The 20468-nt window shown below is 40.5% G+C and overlaps 2 protein-coding genes across 2 annotated transcripts; one reads left to right on the top strand and one right to left on the bottom strand.

Annotated features, from left to right (window-relative positions):
- The first annotated feature begins 293 nt into the window (after positions 1-293).
- rbm25b (RNA binding motif protein 25b) lies at positions 294-12960 on the top strand. Its single transcript, XM_061051830.1, has 17 exons — positions 294-442; positions 1996-2096; positions 2279-2496; positions 2749-2806; positions 3443-3603; positions 3726-3911; positions 4022-4105; positions 6878-7149; positions 8295-8412; positions 8763-8852; positions 9076-9149; positions 9410-9560; positions 9782-10196; positions 10762-11057; positions 11273-11371; positions 11466-11513; positions 12020-12960. Exons 2-17 carry the CDS (start codon positions 2018-2020, stop codon positions 12110-12112), a joined length of 2442 nt encoding a protein of 813 aa, XP_060907813.1. The 5' UTR covers positions 294-442; positions 1996-2017; the 3' UTR covers positions 12113-12960.
- A 1234-nt stretch (positions 12961-14194) lies between these two features.
- eif2s1b (eukaryotic translation initiation factor 2, subunit 1 alpha b) lies at positions 14195-20397 on the bottom strand. The gene is made up of 8 exons (XM_061051829.1): positions 20236-20397; positions 17981-18223; positions 17676-17755; positions 17126-17277; positions 16914-17020; positions 16705-16802; positions 16440-16583; positions 14195-14825 (listed from the first exon to the last, which is right to left on the bottom strand). Exons 2-8 carry the CDS (start codon positions 18219-18221, stop codon positions 14700-14702), a joined length of 948 nt encoding a protein of 315 aa, XP_060907812.1. The 5' UTR covers positions 18222-18223; positions 20236-20397; the 3' UTR covers positions 14195-14699.
- Positions 20398-20468: the final 71 nt, after the last annotated feature.

Raw genomic sequence — 20468 nt, 5'->3', positions numbered from 1 at the left:
ACTGTTATCTATGAGTAACAGCTACTTATGCACATGGACCATCCATACCACTTTTTTATCCTGGCTCTGTATTGTGGGCTCATGTTTTTTGTGTGGGTGGGATATGTATGTATATATGCGTTGTGTTGTGTGTTTGTATGTATGCTGGCTGCTGGAACACCTAAATTTCCCTGCTGGGATGAATAAAAACTATCTTATCTTATCTTATTTATCTTAAAAGTAGCCTTTGAATGCCACAGCTCCGTCCGCTGCACGTCCAGTCAAACATAACAAGCGCGCCTGTAGTCCAGCACGTAAAGCGCATGCGTCAATATTTTCGAAGGCCCGTGACGTGACGAGCCAGCGTGCTAATCAAACATTCGGGACGTTACAAAGGATTTTTTTTATCTTTACTAACCGTCTAGTTGCGGGTTTTATCACTTTGTACGCCGCCTAATTTGGGGTATGTATATTTGTATATTTTCATGTTCATTCCAAATGAATATTTAGGCAATTAAGAGGAGTTTCTGCTTGTTCCGCAGCTAATGATAGCTTATTTTAAGTTAGCTGTGCCGGGTACGGTAGCGTGCTTAACGCTAGCTTTAGCTAACTAAGCTGCTGTTTTTTTTATGTTACCTACATGCGTGTTGAGTTAAGAAGCGTGTAGTTTTAACCTACAATATCATATATAACTTAAGTATTAACACTTTAACCTGGGGGCTTTATTGTATAAGGTTAACGAATGTACCTCATTATCCTCATTTAACTTCTAGTAGTGTTTAAGATGAATAACAAGTCAAGGATTCATGAACAATTTGATAATATCGACAGAATATAATATAATAAAATAGAATAACTTTATTGATCCCAAACTGGGAAATTGTGGCGTTACAGCAGCAGGTTGTACAAACACACAATATTAGTAAAAAACACAATATTAGCAATCTAAACACAATATAATATTAAATACAAAGTAAATAAGTACTAAAAATATCAAAACTAAGAATGTGAATATATACAACCAGGATTTAACTAAGCATTACTAGTCTTAAATATGAAAGATTAAATGTAAATGTGCAAAAACAGAGTTGTAAATGGACAGTATTGACATAGGGAGCTGTGTAATCAGTGATGCTATAAGTTAAAGTGCAGGAGTGTTGACATGTTATCAGTAGAAACTACGGTGGCTGATAAGTGCAAAGCACAATTACAAATGTGAGACAAATTTACATTTTGAAAAACTTTTTACATTTTTAGAAAACAAAATTACAAAACCAAAACACACTTATACCAAGAAAATAACACATTTACATTTTATAAAACAAATTTACAAGATGTGAAACACTTTTACAATCCCCAAACAAATTTACAAACGACAGAAATCTTGACAAAATGGGAATGTACCAAATGTCAGAAGTGACCCGGAAGTGATCGAGTGAGGGGTCATTTTGTTTTGTTTTATTTTGTCGCGGTACATTCCCTTTCCGTCAAGATTCTGTCGTTTGTAAATTAGTTTGGGGAATGGTAAAAGTGTTTCACATCTTGTATAATTTGTTTTGTCCTTGGTAAGTTTTTTTGGTTTTGTAATTTTGTTTCATAAAATGTAAAAATGTTTTTCAAAATGTAAATTTGTCTCACATTTTGTAAAAGTGTTTAACACTTTGTAATTTTGCTTTGCACTTCCCAGCCACCATAAGAAACTATTCAATATAACGGCGAGTAGACAGCCAAATGAAGTGAACATGAGTGCAGGGATAATTTGTAAACATGTGCAGAACAGATTACAGTATGGAGAGACAGATATTATCATGATGACAGTTCTCTGCTCGCATGAGGTGAGCTGTTGTACAGAGTTATGACAGCATGTGCTTAACATTATTTCATTGAAAATAAGCGATTACTTGCGTACGTTTAGCCCACTATTCCTAATGTTGAATATACACACGTCCATAAAGTGAGAGTCAAATACATCTCCCACAGATAGACTGCTAATAGATGTCCCTGTTTCTTCATCAGGTCGGTTCAATTATCACCCAGAATGTCCTTCCCCCCTCACCTAAATCGGCCGCTTTTGCCACCTCCTGGGATACCTCCACAGTATGCAGGTTTCCCCTCAGGTAAGCAACCACCCGTCTCTAGGTAAATGAGTTTAATATACTGTTTTTAGAAGTGACTATGTCAGTCTTCCCTACGGAGGAATCGAGGATTTACAGTTATAAAGCCAGTAATCTAAAGTAAAATGTTTGGTATCTGACTGCATTGTCTCTTTATTGATGTACATTTTTTTTGGCGGTTTTAGGGACTCCGATGATCCCAGTTCACGTGGGCATCATGACCTCTACCCCAACAGTAATGTTGCCCTCTGTGACAGTGGTCAGTAAGCCTCCAGTCCATAAGAAGGATATTGCTCTTCTGCGAGCCAAAGACAACGATGAGAGCAGTGGACCCACCACCACAGTGTTTGTGGGGAACATATCAGAGAAAGCTTCAGACATGCTGATCAGACAGCTGCTTGCGGTAAGTGTCAGAGAAGAATTTACACATAGTCAAATCTATAATCTTAATGTTAGATTTCCAAAAGATGTTTTATCCTTCATATCTTATGAAGCAACACTAATCGATGAAGAATATCACTCAGTATACAATGATGACACATATACTCACCATTACATTTAGCTTAAAATTGTGTTGGCAACTTGCTAAAAATGACAATCCTTTGCTTTTTGACTTAAGTCATGACCTTCTCCAGTCTTTATGTTTATGTCCTAGAAATGTGGGATCGTTCTGAGTTGGAAGAGGGTCCAAGGAGCCTCTGGCAAGCTTCAAGGTACTTCTTCTTACACGCTGTTTTCATGAATTCATACATTCTGGTAACTTTGTGGATGAACCATTTAAATCTGTCTACCATCGAAGAGTAACTCTTTCTCTTAGGTTGAAACTGTAACCATATCTATGTAAAACATCTCATAGCAGCAGAGTTATATTTGGTTTGGAGCCAACTGTCTGTTGTAAGCAAAAGCTTGCTAAGAATGAAATGTATATGTCTGACATCAAGCTGATGTCTTCTTTCTGGCCTTATAGAGATGCACCAAAGTAGCCAATAATTTATAGGATGTACCTTCTAGCAGAATATAAGCAAGTCTGTTAACATAGAAACTTTGTCAGTTCGTGATTGTTAACAATTTGTGTTCTGTTGTAACTGTCTGACCTCGGCCGATTAAACCGTAGAATAATCCACAGTCTGTTTGGCGATTTCATCATTGAGTTTATACAGCAGCAACAACCCCCACTTAACAAACACATTAAACATCATTGTGTCAGGAAATACGTCAATAGTAAACTTGTGTGATGAGCCCTATATCAACAAGATTGTTTCACTTAAACATTTAAATGGTTCCCTTTCAAGGCACACGTGATGTTGAATCTGCGCTCATGTCTTTTTCCGTTTCATTATCTGTTGCAGCCTTTGGGTTCTGTGAGTACAAGGAGCCAGAGTCCACATTGCGAGCCCTGCGGCTGCTTCATGACCTGCAGATTGGAGACAAAAATCTTTTAGTGAAGGTGGATGCCAAAACTAAGGCTCAGCTGGACGAGTGGAAGGCCAAGAAGAAGACTGCCAATGGGGTAAAATCGAGTTTAATCTTATGAGTTTCCGACCAATCTGATAGTTATCTCTTGCAATGACTAAATTAGTCATTTAGAGTCATCACTAAAATTAAAGATTTTTTTTAAATCTACATCGGCAGAATAAGAAGGCAGAGGATGGAGGTGATGATGAGGAGGAGGTTCTGGACGAAGAAACAAAGAAGAAGGATCAGATAGTCAAAGGTGCTATTGATGGACTCATGAGGGAATATGCCGCTGAACTCAATGCACCTTCAACAGACGAGGACTCTCAGCGAAGAAAGAGAAAAAAGGAGAAAAAAGAGGAGGTAGGGCAGCCTTCATTTACTTCACACTTACTTTGAATGTTTGTCTCCTGCAGTTAAAAATGTAGATTCCTAATTCGACTGTCTCATTGATGTTTTTTTTCTCTCTTTAGGATGACATCAACACGATTGACATGGAGGAGGACAAGAGAGACCTGATCTCCAGAGAGATTAGTAAATTTCGAGACACTCACAAGGTAAAGTAGCTCTTTCGATCTTGTAGTTGACATTACAGGTTTTGGACAGCAGCTGTTTATATTGATCACGCCTAGTGCTTGCACATTTAGTCTACACATTTACCAAGCCTTTCTTGCTCTCAGTAATATTCATAATGTGCTACAAATTGGCAGTCCTTAAATTTACACCAACAAACATCTGAATTCGCCCCTTATTTTATGAAATGTTTCATTTTGAATGTTCAAGCATCACAAGTAGGCAGACGGCTAGAACTTTTGTCACCTTTCTCAGGCCTGATTGACACCTTTGATCACCATAGTGAAACTACTTAGGTGTAAATATTATACATCCATTCTTCATTCATCACACAAAAATGCATGGAGACGATGTAAAGTTACTTAAAAGCTAATCTATTCATTAAACCCCACCATTATGATAGTGATCATATGGTGACTAAAGCAAGATGAATCTCAGAGCTTTGGAAAAAGTAACGAGGATAGGATGTAAGTATCAGCCTTCATTTACTTAATACATATACTGGGCGCCCCCCTCTTGAGGGCTTGCATAGGGGCAACTGTACCGCACCTTTCTGTGTGTTGGCTCAGGCTCATGATGCTCCACCAGGCCAACAAAAAAATAAAAGTCCCTTCGTGCCCCTTTACCCTCATTTTGTCACATTATGGTGGTGCCCTGAAAGCTTGAGAGTCAGTGAACCTGTGCGAGTCCTCTGTAAATGATGCTCTGTCTTAATGGTGTTCATGTTGAGGCACAAGGACTCTGTCAATAACCACTGCAGTGACTTTGGCTGTAGCTTTTTATGATGCTAGCTCAGGGGGGCGCCCTCTCCACAGCAGCATGCTGATCTGAAGAATGACAAGGTAAGTGCCCTCTGTGTGTGTTGTGTGTATACTATCTTCCATCTGTGTCTTTCCCTCTCTGCCTTTTTTCTTCTTCTTTTCTGAAAGATAGATCAGTGAGTGTCTGTTTACAGAGTGAAAATAAAGCAGGAAAGATGTCCTCACTCACTGGTAGTATAAGACAAGGTGAAATTCTCTCAAAACTAACTTCTGCAACAAGGTCAAATAAACAAGCTGCAATCTACGGTGTTAAAAAAAGAAAAGTGCAAAAAAAAGTTCCTTGAGTGTCTGTTTGAGGATGTCTCTAGTGGACCTGGGAGACACATACACATCCTATTCAAAAATGCCTGTTTTCACAGCAGAAATGAACATTACGTACTGTAGGTTTACTGAAATTAGGCTGATACAGCATTTCCAGCATGGCGTCACCAACTAGTGACATCACTCAGGCTTTGTTCGCAGCAAATAAATAGAAAAACAGAAGGAATCAGAACTTCGCAATCACAAGATGCTTGATCAGAATGAAATACTCAAAGGTAATACAGCAGTACACTTTCCCCTTACATGTATTGCTTTAGAAAACAATAGTTATACAAACTAAAAATAAATGTGAAATAAAATTGATAAAGTAGTACACACATTGATGTACAACATTTGAACCTCTTATTGACCGTGATAAGCCAAAAGTTGATAATCTGCATCGGTCCAGTTAGTGTTGACCAGCCCTGGTAGACACTCTACACAGGTAAGTAAGAAAGAATCAAAACGGATGAAAAAGTAAAACATCAGGTTTTATGCTCGACTAAAAGAACATTGGTTTAGATGACCTTAGCTAATTTAGATCTTAAACCTCAGCCAGCATCTTCCAACTTTCTCATGTCATAGGTTCCCTTCTCTTGAGCTGCATTACACCCCAGGCTTTCTATCCAGCCATAGTGTCCCGCTGAAAATAGCCTGACCTTCTGTGGCTTAATCACTTTGTGAGAGTTAAACGATTAACGTAAAAATGTATTCCACTTGCTGCCAAAGCTTCACTACTATTAAACACAGAACTTTTAAGCTTTTTTTGTTGCTACAGTAATGTGAATACCGAATGCTACATTTAAATGAAAGCCTTGTGTGTAATGCCTTTTAAAGGTAGAGTATGAAAGTGTGTGTGTGAGTCTGAAAGAGTCATGAAGAGCTGCTGAAGACATCCGCAGGGGTAAGACCGCTTCTACAATTTCAATTCTCTGTGCAGAAATGTAACTGATGTTATTAATGTCCATTTCTTGTTTTAGCACTGTACCAAATGTTACCTGTTTAAATAAAGGCTGTTGTTTTAATGATGATGATGATAATGATGATGCTGAAGCAAGACAGAATCCCATAACGTTTTTCCCTTGTATACGTGTGACCTGCTTTCCTCCCAGGCCTAACTTAAAAGGCTTGTAGGGGCAGCGAAGGGCTGAGTCCGTAGTTCAACACCTGTAAGTCACAAATAACTAGTTCAACAAAAGACTGACGCCTGTTTTCTGTTTTTGTTTTCCTTGTTCTGAGAAGAGGGCTCCTAAGGAGAGAAAAAGCCTTGTCTTTTGCAGCGCCTTTTCTCGTTATGAATGCCTCAAGTTGAACATGTTTCACAGATCGCATTTACCATTAAAAGTGGTTTCCAGTTACATTTTCGCTAATTTGTAGATTATACTGTCAGTTACTAAATGAAGAAGCTGTCTCTCTGTGAGGGAGAGCCTTTTGATCCTTTGCCAAGTGAGCGTTCTAGCTTTTCCCACGAGCTTTGCATTGATAAGAGTAGGGCATGTTCCTTTATGAAACCCCCCTTTTTTGTTTTTCAAAGTCTGGAAACCACTTGATCTGTGCACGGTACAAAATTGCCTGCAAAGACTCCCCGGATCTTGCACGCCATTGGCTGAACTCGTCTTGTGTTTTGCTCTGCAGAAACTAGAAGAAGAGAAGGACAAGCGAGAGAAGGAGCGGCTGGAGTTTGAGAAAGACAGGAGGGATCGCGAAAAGGAGCGAGAGCGGGAAAGAGAGCGGCGGGACCGCGAGAGGGAGAAGGAACGGGAGCGGGAACGGGAGAAGGAAAGAGAGCGAGAACGGGACAGAGACAGAGACAAAGACCGCGACCGAAGGCCCAGAGAGAGGGAGCGAGACCGAGACTGGGAGAGAGACAGAAGCCGTGACAGGAGTCCTGACCGTAGCAGATCCAGGTGAAGACATTACACTTGTTTTTACTTCACATTGTAAATGGTTAAAGGGATACTTCACCCGTTGAAACATGAATCTGTACTGACATTGGGTCATATATGTAGTAGAAATGGGAAATACATTCTGAAGTTGGTGCCTTCTTGGCTGAGAAAAGGCAGAAAGTGTGTTTTTGGCTCATGTGGATGAAAGACACCAAATCCCAGAATGCACAGCACCGCATGCCACTCCCACTAAGGTCCTCTAGTTCAGAATCAGAAATACTTTATTAATCCCAGAGGGAAATTCGATCGTTACAGTTTATCCAAAATATACAATAAAGTAATAAAAACATTTACAGACATATTTACTTCAACACATGAGGCCATTTCCTCAACTGATTCAGAGATTTCTTCCACAATTGATCTTGGAAATTCCTGGCAGAAAACAGACTCTATGTCTGTGACCATAGGCAAACAGTGAGAGCACCGACACTACCAGACCGCCCCGGCTCCTCGTCCTCACGCCGACAGGCAGGCCTTATGTCTCGGCTGCTGAGCTGGCAGTGGTCGGCGCCGGGCAGCAATATAGCCACGAGACGGTTGCTGCTGACAGGCGGCCAGCGGCACAAGACCGGCCTGTCGGCAGCAGCCGTCTCGCCGCTATATTTATATTTTCTTCATTATCAGCTTTCTCCATGGAGCCTGTTAGCATAGCTTCCAAGCAATATGGTGGAAGTTAAGTTTCGATTCTGGGAGCGAGTTCCCACCCACTGATCTGTGATTGGTCTGTAGCTTCAGTGGTCGAAAATATGAGGAACTAGCGTTGTAGTTTCACCCCACTAACCCCAACAGCTTCCAGTGACACAATAATTGTCATTTTGCGTCACTGGAAGCTCCTTTTCAGACTTAGAAATACAAAGATTTCCCATCTCAGGGGAAAATGAGGGCGGGATGCACGACCATTCAAAAATACTACCAGGTTTCTAATGATACAAAGCTTAATGCAAATGGGTGAAGTATCCCTTTAAACCTCCCCACAGCTTTTGTGCATTCTTAGACTTTGTTTGATTGACATATTTCAAAGTTAACATTTGATTTGTGTTGTTTACATTAGGAGACATGAATAATACCGGTACTTAATTCTTACCTCCTTTCTTTTCTTTTTTCAGGGAGGTGAGTCGAGACCGAGATAGAGAAAAGAAACGAGACCAAGAGGATGAAGAGGAGGCGTATGAACGCAGGAAGCTGGAGAGGAAACTCAGAGACAAAGAAGCAGCCTATCAGGAGGTATGAAAGGCTGGGAGGTCACTTGGGCTGATATTACTCCCATTTAGTGCATAATGTTCTCCCTTCTCATTTATGTGAATGTCCAAACTCAGAGTAATGTACAATATGTGCTCACTGCTCTTATTCTCTGTTTCTTCACGTTGACCCTTAAACATTATTTGAGACCCCCAGGATAAAATATCAGATACATTGCAGGTTATGCCCAAATGATACAAGGCTGCACTCTTTAAACTTTACATGTCTGTGTCTCTACCAACTCTTAAGTGAATAAAAATATTCCCTTTTTCTGTTTTTTTGCTGATTCATGATTGTTTTTGATTGTGGCTTAACGGACACTATTATAACTACAGCGTCTAAAAAACTGGGAGCTCAGGGAGAGGAAGAAGGCGCGAGATTACAGCAAGGAGTCTGAGAGGGATGATGAGCGTCGACGTGAAATGGTGAGAGCAAAATGAAGACACCCTGGTGGTTAGAAGGGCTCCCCATTTTCCCTCATGTATAACCAAAATTGTCCAATTGTTTTAAACTAAATGTAAAATACTTCATTATTTGCTCTCAATTATAAGTCTTTATTTGGGATTCATCTGATGCTGTTTAATTAGGCAGATGATAACATTTGTTGGCAGATCTAGATTGATTTTACCCGGTCTTGTGTGTCTTCAGGTTAAAGAGGGCAAGCGGCTAAAAGAATTTCTTGAAGACTACGATGATGAAAGAGATGACCCCAAATACTACAGGTGAGCAAGTGCTTTCTTTACTGGGCCAGGAAGATGGATTGAAAAATATAAACATTAGATCAAATTAAATGAATGTAAAAAGGACCTGCACTTTAAATAATGAATTTTTCTCATCTGAGCCTTGAGGCACCTGCACATGTTTTAATTGGTAGAAAGACGCAGCACATGCTGTGACCCAGATCTGACGTGTGTAGCAGCAAATGCAGCACTGCTGCTATGGCTATTGTTCTGAAGGCTGTAATTTCTGGTGTGACCCCTAGGGGCAGTGCGCTGCAGAAGCGTCTCAGAGACAGAGAGAAGGAGATGGAGGCGGACGAGCGTGACAGGAAGAGAGAGAAGGAGGAGCTGGAGGAGATCAGACAGAGGCTGCTAGACGAGGGACATCCAAACCCAGACGCAGAGCTACGCAGGGTATGCTTCTATACGATCATAATAATGTGTTGGTGTGTCTGTATGTGTGTAGTGAGTGAACATGCCGTGTGTTGTCTTTGTGAAGGTCACTTTATCATCTGAATCTCTCTGCATCTCTGAACATCTGTGTTGTCCAGTTTTCACCGTCTGCTGACCTTCCTGTCTGTAAAACACAGTGATTGGGTGCTAATCTTCTTCATTTCTGCTTCTAATTGGTGCAGATGGAGGAGGAAGAGGAGGAGCGTCTGAGACAACCTCCCATCATCCAAGAGCCTGAGCCTGTTGTGGAACGGGAACGCCACAGGAGTTCAAGAGACCACAGAGACCGCAGACAAGACCACCAGGACAGAGTAGAGGCCCGATCACGGCCTGCCCCCTCTGACGATGAGGTGGAGGAGGGCGAGGATGATGATTATGACAACGATGAAGATAACCCTGATGTGAAACCTTGCTTGAAGCCCACAATGAGGCCCATCACAGCAGCGCCGTCGGTGTCATCGGCCAGTGGCAACGCATCCCCGAACACACCCGGTGAAGAGTCCCCCTGCGGCATCATCATCCCCCATGAGAACTCACCCCCTGAAGCGCTGCCGCAGGAGGAGCACCGGCCAAAGATCGGCCTCAGTCTCAAACTGGGTGAGTATTAAAGAAAGTGTGAACGAGGAAAAAAAGTATTTTAGATGTATTTTTGTGGGTATATGCAAAAAAAAACACCAACCTTTTCCAGAAATCCTCAGGATTCAGACAAGAAGTTTACATTTCTCCACTCTCTGTAGCCTACATAGACCATAATGCACCACTTACACATCTGTTGTCAGCAGTTTGTGTGATACATCATCCAAAGTCCTTTCATCCAACTTAAAAAATAATAAAGCATTTTTTGTTGTGATTGTTCTATCCAATTAAATGAAAGCAGCACAAAGACAAGTTCTTGATGACTTGGTGAACTGTTACTGCAGAGCCAGAAGAGTCACATGTATGGAGAACAGCTGGTTACAGGGTTCACCAAAATCGACACAAACCTTAAATTACTCACAGTAGCTTAAAGTCTACTTAATCTTCTATTAATCACTTTTTACGTTATGACAACTGCAAAATTCTCCTGGAAATAGACATCCTTTTTGTCGGCTTTATTCACTGCAGAATGGGTTATTCTATCAACATAAATTAATTGGAAAACTGTACTCATGATCGTCTGCAGGTGCCACAGGAAGCCCCAGTCAGCCCAACACGGGTAAGAGGAAGAAGCTGCCCGTGGACAGCGTCTTTGACAAGTTTGATGACGAGGAGACTGATGAGCAGCCTCGCAAGAGGAAGCTGGTGCCCCTTGATTACGACGACGACAAAAGCCTCGGGGTGGACGGAGCTGGTCTCTCCAGCATAAAGGGGGCTAACACTGAGGAAAAACGTAAACACATCAAGACTCTGATAGAAAAGATTCCCACAGGAAAGCCCGAGCTGTTCTCCTACCCCCTGGACTGGACCATGGTAGACACGGTGAGGAGACGAGGAAGGATGTGTTGTGTCTTACTGGATTTGACCTCTGTATCTGTAGAAACCTAAGACCATTCATGTTAACTAAACTAAACTAGAGGAGACAGTATTTGATGAGGCCTCAATGGGTTAGTTTTTGCTTCATCTGTAGCAGGAGAGGAAATGTCTTGCAAGTATTTTGCACATCTACAAAACATGTGTTGTCTTTTTTTTTTTAGTTGTTAATGGAGCGACGTGTTCGGCCCTGGATCAATAAAAAGATTATCGAGTACATCGGAGAGGAGGAGGCAACGTTAGTGGACTTTGTCTGCACCAAGGTAAAGATTGTGTGTGTGTCTGCACATGAAACCTTTTCCAAACTGTGAGAGGAAGTGAAACATGAGATGAATGTAATATTTTTGTGTTTCCCAGGTGATGGCTCACAGCATGCCACAGAGTATTTTGGATGATGTTGCCATGGTGAGTAGTGTACTGGAAAAATAAGCCTCTAACATTATCTTCTGCCTCAATTATTTTTTTCAGAATATCCATGTTGATGCTGTGGCATTATTATCTCGTCAAATATAGCATTTTAGAAATAATGGCTGAAAGTCGTGAATGGATTTTTATCACAACCATCCCATCAGTCTGCAAAAATTTTGTCATAGAGTTTGTGATCCACTTTGAGATGGGGCTAGATACTGTATGTAGCTGGTTAAAAACATAGATTTATGATTAGCATCAGAATTTTATTTGTAGCATTTTGCAAAAATAAATAGCTTTATTGTATTTGACAATTATTGTTTTGTTGATAAAATTAGTGAAAAGAAATGTTTGTAATATGTAAATACTGTTTGTCTTCAAATTAGATACAAACTAGAGATGACGGCTTCTGACTTCACTCTGTATCTGTCCTTTTTTGCGCTGTTATTTCTCATGGATTCTCTACATGTGAATCTTTATAAACCTCTCTCCTCCTGTTTTAGGTTCTTGATGAAGAAGCTGAAGTCTTCATAGTGAAGATGTGGAGGTTACTCATTTATGAAACTGAAGCCAAGAAGATTGGACTGGTGAAATAAGCAAAAACACCTTATGAAGATACTTTTTTTTTTTTTCTGGAGCATTGTGTAAAATAGTGTAGCACAGTATGTCATCCCACACGACAGAATAACATCAGACCCTGATCATTCTCATACTCGCACCAGTTGTCCAGGTCATGATGTCCATTTTTTTCTCCTCAACATACTCAGGCTACGTTCACCTCCGCTCTGTTTGTAGGTGCTGACAGTGTCTGTGCGTTTGTGTAAATACAGTACATCATTATCTGAATATGATGAAATAATTCTGAGGTAACTGCTGACAGACACCATGGACCATTGTTGTGTTGCAGGATAAGGTGTTGTGGTCCTATATTGACTTTGTATACATGCCATCACACTTTTAAGGAACGCTTGTCTGCAGGATCAGGTCACTTTTAGAGTCTCTGAAGTGTGGAATCTGGCCTGTAGTTACATGTTTATTAAGTGAACGCACACTTTAGAGTATGCAAAACAAGGATGTGATGTTTTACAGGGTTATTTATTCAGGGTTTTGAACACAACTCTTAATTTCTGTCCAGTGAACAGATTTTCCCTGTCTTCATTTTTCTGCATCACATTCCTGATGACCGTGTCAGCATGCTCTCTTCTTGCCAACACCGTTTTCAAAGAAGCACCTTGTTGTCATTTTAAATGTGATTAGACCCTCAGAATATCCTTGGGTGGCGGTGACATCCTGGAGTTGTCAAAGCACACACAAACACGCATCATAACCACTGTAAGAAAAATGAGCTCAGAACATGAAAGAGAACTTTGAGGTTTTGAAGCTGTAAAGATGCTCTCCATTTGTTTTTGTATTGGTGAACATTTGAATAAAAATGATTTTTATAGCTTTGTGTACTGTTTATTGACTCCAACTCTCCCCATAGTAAAGTTGAATTGAAGCAAAACATACTTTAACCTTCTTAGATGGCACAGTATGTATTTGTACCCTTATAACAATGTAAGTCCAAAAAGGCTTTGTTGTAACAAACCAATTAGTGGTTACAAAAGTGTGATCAATCTTTAACATTTTGCAGCACATTCATTAGTTTGCTAGCAAGCGTGTGGTACTAAGGTACAGTACGTCTCCAGGTATTCAACCAGTTTACAAATCAATGTCCTTTTAGTTATAGCTACTTAAGTTTCAATTTTAAAACTAAAATATTTAATATTCCTTTTAGATTTTTAGTCAGTACTGCCTCGTATAAGGAAGTTTTTTCTTGCCACTGTAACGTTGCTAAGTGCTCATGATGGACTAACGTTGGGTGTTTTTACCTGCTCGTTTGAGATATTAAATGAATAGTAAGGTCTTTATACCTGCTTATTGTAATCATCAACTGTCACTATGGACTACCAGTAAATGTTTTGCTTCTGAAACATAAAAAGGTTTCTATTGATTTGAAGGTTAATGCATTTGTTTAAAACAATTCTGTTAACCTTGAAAACAAACTAGTCACACTCAAGTAATAACTATAAACTATTGTATCATTTCCAGTACAACATGAAGGAGCAATAGTGAGATATGATTAGATATTTTAAAGCATGGTTTCTTGTTTGTTCCATAAAAGTTTTTTTTAAAGATGTGTTTTTAAAGGGATTTAATATCTATTTAACACATTTTTCCCTGTTCTGTTATTTATTCAATCAATCAATCAATCCGTTTAATGAACACTGCACATATTGCACAAGTTTACTTTTTCTTAAAATTGTATTTTATTTATTTACCATTTTGCACAATTTAGAAATAAATATTATTTATCTTATTTCTACCTCATTTTATTTTATCTTTTTACCTCATTTGGTTGTATTGCACCGCGGGTTGGAGACAAATGCAATTTCGATTCCACTGTATGTCTGGCATATTTTGAAATTGACAATAAAGTTGACTTTGACTTTGATTCCCCTCACTCTTATTAAGTTTAACACATTCAACTTTCTTACTCTGAGTTACGAATTTGCAGAACTTAGTATTTGTTGCAGAAGAAAGCAACAAGGAAAAGAAAAGCTATCCTTGAAAACAACCCTGGTTCTGGTTCCGTTTCATACAACGTACTCACAGCAGCCGACAAAGACGCTTTGAGATCAAAACTTCCAGAACTTTATTGATGCCATGTGAGATAAACAGCAGCAGGTCTTGCCAGTAAAACTCCTTCAACTGGAAGAGAAAACAGCACATGAAGTCACTGCTGAGCGGTGTAGAGACAGACGAGCTGATGCGTTTCCTCGTTGGAGACTGAGGACACTGAGCTCTAAAGCAAGAGGTAAGAGAAGGCCACTGCTTGTAAACTGCTTGGATTTTATTCAAATTTAAAAATAGGAACTATTTCGGTGTTTGTTTGTAATTTAGCTTTCTTTGTGTCCATGTCTGGATGAGAGGACAGCTGTTAGTGTCACCCGCCTTTGAAACAAACTTTGCTACTGAACAAACCGGGACGTTTGCCAATGAACGATTCACGTCTGTTAATGTTTGCAATGAGAAAGATAACATCTGTTGGACTGAGCCACTGTGGTCAGTTGTGTCCACATTTCTCCTTTGATGGTTTGGTTTTTTTTCTCTCCCCACCAGCCTTTCCTATGAGGAGCGACTCTAGTCCTCCGCTTTGGCCTCCATCTCCTCGTCGTCATCGTCTCCATCGACCTCGGCGTTCTCCCGCTCTAGCCTCTCCAGCTGCCGGGCGAGCTCTGTCTCATCCGTGTCCGTCACCACCTTAGGCTAAAAAAAAAAAAAAAAAAAAAAAAGTAGAGAGAATTGTTCACATCCGGATGAAAACTCAAATCATTTTAGAGTCAGGAAGAAAGGTAAATCTGATACGAGTGAATTATTAAGCTAGCAGTGTTGTTAGGTCCAAGTACCGTAAGTGCTATCATAAACTGATAAAGTCGTGCTTCAGATTTGACCTACAAAATAAAAACTTTTTTTCCACAACATGATTTTCACTCAGAGAGTAGTTATTACAGTTACATTATTTGAGTTTTAGTTTTCATTAATAGAAGGGTGAGGAAAATGTTTTAATGACAAAGTGTCCCCGTAACCATAGTAACTCATTCGCACCTGCCTGCCAACACGCTGAATGGGAGGAGAAAGCTGCTGAATTCAGATTGTTTATTGTCCCACAAGGGGAAATTTGTTTCGCAGCACACAAGAGGACAAGAAACACAAGGACAACATCATCGGCACCGCAAAATCTAAATAAACACCAAGTGAAAAAATCAGATAACAAAAATCTAAAACAATACATTTTACTGTTAAATAACCATGAGACCCGTACGTCCCTGACAATCTTCATCGCCCAAGTCGCCCAGACCAAACTCCTGTTTTAAAACGTTTTAGTCACTATTCTGTTATCACAACAGGTGACTCATGTGAGAAGGCTGGACTTTAAGAAAACAAAATAACAATAAAAAACAATAAACAGGGGCACCAAGCGGTGAGTGCGTGCATCCCATGTACGGAGGCATAGTCCTCAGAGCGGGGGGGGGGGGGGGGGGCCTGGGTTCCTTTCCCGCATGTCATTCCTCACTCTCTCACCCAGATTTTCAATTTTATCCACTTTCCTATCTCTAAAAATAAAAAGGCATGAACGTCCAAAAACCCTTTAAAAAAAAAGGAACCTAAAAACTTAATGTATCAAAACCAAAAGTGCAGAATAACATCATCAGCAACAACCAACTGCACCAAACGATTTACACAACGGCATTAAAGGGTTCATATTTTGGAGAGCTGGTTTAGCTGGTAGAGTTGGTAAAGCAGACGCCCCATGTACAGAGGCTGAGTCACTGGACACAGGTTCAACTCCTGATCCTGACACTGTTTGGTGCATGTCATCCTCCTCTCTCTCTCTCTCTCTCTTTGTATTTCCTGTCTCTCTCAAGCTGTCTCATGTCATAAAGGTTCATATTTAAGATGAGACCTTGCACAACAATCATAACATTTAAGGAAAAAAGAAACAACAGATGTCTTTCTCTGATCTCCTGCAGAGTGTGTTCAGACGCTACATCAAACACGTATGTGAGTAGTGGACAGTAAGGTGAGATCGTCCACTAGTTTCTAAAGATGGTGATTATCCATAAATAAAAGGATGAGCAAAAAAGAGTCGTCAAATATATGGCCGTAGACTTTTCAGGTTTGAAAAATCCAGAATTCCAAAAAATATCCAGAATCACATCTCCAAAAACCTTCAGAACTTAATAACAGTATTTAGTAAAATACCCTCATCACTCCCTTTAGAGCTTTTGGTTATGTAGAACGTAACACCATTTTTTTTTTTTTAAACTCGAAGACAGTGTTAATTTAAGAAACACACAAAATAATCCCAAGGCCACTCACCTCCATCTGGATGTTGAAGACGCCTCGTTTCTCCTCAATCTTCTCCTTGATCGCAGCCATGGCCTGATTGAGGACAGACAGGCCCTCTGTGCGCTCCAGCGTGGTCGTCGTCATCACGTAGCGAGGGGGAGCGATCAGGTTGATCTGGGGGGGAAAAAAAGAAAGAACGCAGCAGATTTACAACACATCCCAGTTTGATTCACGTTCAAGCTCTGACAGCCTAAAACCAACAGGTCGCTTACTGTTAGGACCGTGGGAACGTTACCTTGATTGGCATGGCTTCAGTGGAGCAGCCTAGCCCCGCCCTCAGAGCCTCCTTCACAGCATCGATGCCCTCATACCCATAACATGCTACCTCAATGTCTGCAGGAGAGAGGGGAACATTGTCACTTCATCAATGAAATACTGAGAAGCAGTCGTGTAACAGCTACAGTTAATAACGGCCAATTGTCATCTTCGTATTCAAATTCATACCGGCTCTGATTTTGACAGCCTGAGGGGTGAGTCGCCTGTTGATGTTATCGATTAGCACATTCCTCTCCTCCTCTGTTAACTCCAGCCCGTCAAGAATGGCAGGATCTCTGTAGAGGGAAGACATTCAATGCATGATCTGACATTATACTTGTTAAATTAATATTTATGCCTCGAGCCATTCTTCACGACAAGCTTCAAAAGCAACCACTTACGACACGGCCTGTTTGAAGACATCATAGGCTCCGTATCCAGGCCGCTTGTATTTCTCATCAAAGACCCAGGCGGTGCGCTGGTACAAGCTCTCTAGCTGCTCGTCCTTACTGTATTCCAACACCTCGGCCACGTGTCGCAGGATGCTGTACACCTGTAAACACAACAACCCGCATCATCCACACTGACTCAAAAGTTCATATAAAAGACACTCATTTCTGAACAAATAAAAGCCTGCTGTGCAATTCTGCAGTTTTTGTACGTAGCCGTGTTCCTCCAAAAACTCTGCCCTCATTGAACTAATGCTTTAGTTCTTATTTAATTCCTATATCTTTACTGCTATATAGTGAGTAAGAGCAATGACCTACTGTCCCCCGGCGGTAAATAAAGTGTCTGTCATTCTGATATTATCGATCACAAAAGTTAAACAGTGAACCTGCTTACATTCTGCTACAGTTGTTATAAACTTGTCATGAAAGAGAAAAATGTACACGTTGAATTTTGATCTTATCTTAATGATGTAAGCAAAAAGAAGAACAAGCTTCGACTTACAGTTTTAGATTTAGTGAATTTATCTTCACACTTGATGGCCTCCTCTGGTGAAACTCTTCTTTTTGATAAATCGATGTATCCTAGAAACAAATTGAAGAGACGTCATCAGTAAAGACTCACAGCAGGACTGGATGTGAACACAAAGGAGTCCAGAAAAGGAAGAAGACAGCTGGCAGTTTGCTAGATTAGATTAAAAATGCTGAATTCTCAATTAGATTCTGTCATGTAGCACTTTCTGGTTTAAGTGCAGACACATTCAGAGACATGTTTTCAAAGCCAAGACATAAACAACAACTCTAACTCACCCTTCTCTTTGTCTACTCGGATAACAACCACACACTCATTGCGGCCGATGCGGATGAGCTTGTTGATGGAGCGGATACGTCGACGGGACAACTCGCTCAGGAGGATCATGCCCTCGATGTTGTTGTACTCCAGAAGGCTGACGTAGGCGCCCATCTCGGCGATGGACCTCACGTTCACCATCACGACATCCTCCACCTCCGGGAAGCGGTGCTGGTAAAATCGACAGCTGAGCCCTGGCATCGCTGAGGAATTTGACACAAAGAGAGACCGGGGATTTAAAAGTCTGTCAAATATGTTTTCCCACAAATCCGGCTACCAATTTTGTAAATTACCCATCAAAGGTTCTTACTAAAGACTCCACCTAAAGGTTCGCAGGTGTAGCCTCAATAATGGCTTTTTTTTACATCAATTTCTCAGCCCCAGATTCCCAAAAGGCTCAAGAGATATATCAAACACATTACACAGTTATTTAAAAACAAAATCTAATGTAACCATTACACAAACTCAAAAAGTGTATCCACTGTTTATCTGGTGAAACTTGCATCCACACCGGAGTCATAACCTGAAGTACAAACTGATTTATACTGGACTCTTCTGTCGTGGTGACAGAGAGGAGGACTCTGGACAAACTGTTATCCGTTATGGATAATCCTGATCACCCTCTGCACAACGTACTGGACAAACAGCGGAGCAGCTTCTCCAACAGACTGACACAACTCCGCTATCAACAAGGACAGACACAAGAAATCTTTCTTACCGAAGGCCGTAACTCTGTACAACAGCAGAGAACTGTCATCATGATAATATCTGTCTCTCCATACTGTAATCTGTTCTGCACATGTTTACAAATGATCCCTGCATGTTCACTTCATTTGTCTGTCTACTCGCTGTTATATTGAATAGTTTCTGCTTATAATATGTCTACACGCATGCACTTTAACTTATGTCAATACTGTCCATTTACAACTCTATTTTTTGCACATTTACATTCAATCTTCCATATTTAATCTTCCTATTTAAATGGTAAATGGACTTGAGCTTACATAGCGCTTATCTAGTCTTCCGACTACTCAAAGCGCTTCTACACCGCAGGTCACACCTACACATTCACACACTGATGGTAGTGATCGCTATGTAGTATCATCCATCAGAAGTAACTAATCCCATTCATACACCACCACTGAAGCAGCGGGAGCAACTTGGGGTTAAGTGTCTTGCCCAAGGACACATCGGACACGTTGCCCAGCTGGGGATTGAACCCTCGACCCTCGACTAGTAATGCTCAGTTAAATCCTGGTTGTATATATTCAGATTCTTATTTTTGATATTTTTAGTACTTATTTACTTTGTATTTAATATTATATTGTGTTTAGATTTGCTAATATTGTGTGTTTGGATAACCTGCTGCTGTAACGCCACAATTTCCCAGTTTGGGATCAATAAAGTAATTCTATTTTATTTTATTATATTATATTATATTTATTTTCATGCAGTCTCAACAAACTAACCCTAACCTTGGGGACTTTTGTCAACAGGCTATAGAAAACAAAAACCACACAGCACCAACAATGGAGACAATGACAGCTTTGCACAAACTATTGTACCAGTTCTGTATCTATATGTCTCTCCTGGAGGCTTTAACTCATCGTGATGTTACAATTAATGTTTTTATTTTTTTTTAAAGGTTGCTAAAGAAATATTTGTCCATTCCCAACTCCAACAGGTAACGATGTAAATAATCACAGTAGACAGAATATCAGGAACACACCCAAAAGCTGTGTTTAAAATGGTTCTTTGTGTTTCTGCTTGTTGTTTTTGTTTTTTTTAAATAAAAGCAGGTGATCTGACCTGAGTTAACCCTGGAAAAGATTCACTAAACAACTGATCTGAGATTGGGAGAACAGGAAAGCTGTTTTATTCCACATTTTTTGTCTTTGAATGGGATGATGCAATGCACACCAGCAGAAACTGTTACAAATAAGAACAAACACGCTCATTAACAAACACAATCTCATTTAAATGACTGTCTCGTGTTAACAACGAGAATGGACATGTATGAAATCAGATAGAAAGAGACGGTGTCCGGCAAAAGGGAAGAAGAACAGTTACTTAAACACCCGTTAGCTTCCCGGCTAATAAACCCGGTTTCAGACTCACATGCGGCACATGCAGCAGAGAGGAGGCTACAGGTTAGCTCTCCCAGCTAGCAGCCTCCACTCTCTCTCCAACACAGTCCTTATCTATTAAAACTCACCTGTATCATGTGGTTACGGGACGATAAAATGTTATTTTCCGTGTTGGGAGTGTTTAAATGTCCACTTTTTTGTTTCTTCCGAGATATTTTTCAAAGAAGAACTCGGGCCCGCTAGCTCACATTCATGGGGTGTGCTAATATCGCGACCCGGAAAAAGATCGTAGGGGCTTTTTTTTCTCCCCCGACGCGCGCATGTGCAGAACCGCGACACGTTTAGTCACATGATCAGAGGC

Source organism: Labrus mixtus, chromosome 12 (assembly GCF_963584025.1).
Source record: "Labrus mixtus chromosome 12, fLabMix1.1, whole genome shotgun sequence".
NCBI lineage: Eukaryota > Metazoa > Chordata > Actinopteri > Labriformes > Labridae > Labrus > Labrus mixtus.
This window is presented reverse-complemented; position numbering and strand designations above follow the sequence as displayed.

Coding starts and splice junctions, on each gene's coding strand:
- rbm25b (XM_061051830.1), top strand. CDS start 2,018: ATGTCCTTCCCCCCTCACCTAAATCGGCCGCTTTTGCCACCTCCTGGG. Junction 10,197..10,761: donor CGGCCTCAGTCTCAAACTGG/GTGAGTATTAAA, acceptor GATCGTCTGCAG/GTGCCACAGGAAGCCCCAGT. Junction 11,058..11,272: donor ACTGGACCATGGTAGACACG/GTGAGGAGACGA, acceptor TTTTTTTTTTAG/TTGTTAATGGAGCGACGTGT.
- eif2s1b (XM_061051829.1), bottom strand. CDS start 18,221: ATGCCAGGGCTCAGCTGTCGATTTTACCAGCACCGCTTCCCGGAGGTG. Junction 17,278..17,675: donor AATTCACTAAATCTAAAACT/GTAAGTCGAAGC, acceptor TTGTGTTTACAG/GTGTACAGCATCCTGCGACA. Junction 17,021..17,125: donor GTCTTCAAACAGGCCGTGTC/GTAAGTGGTTGC, acceptor TTCCCTCTACAG/AGATCCTGCCATTCTTGACG.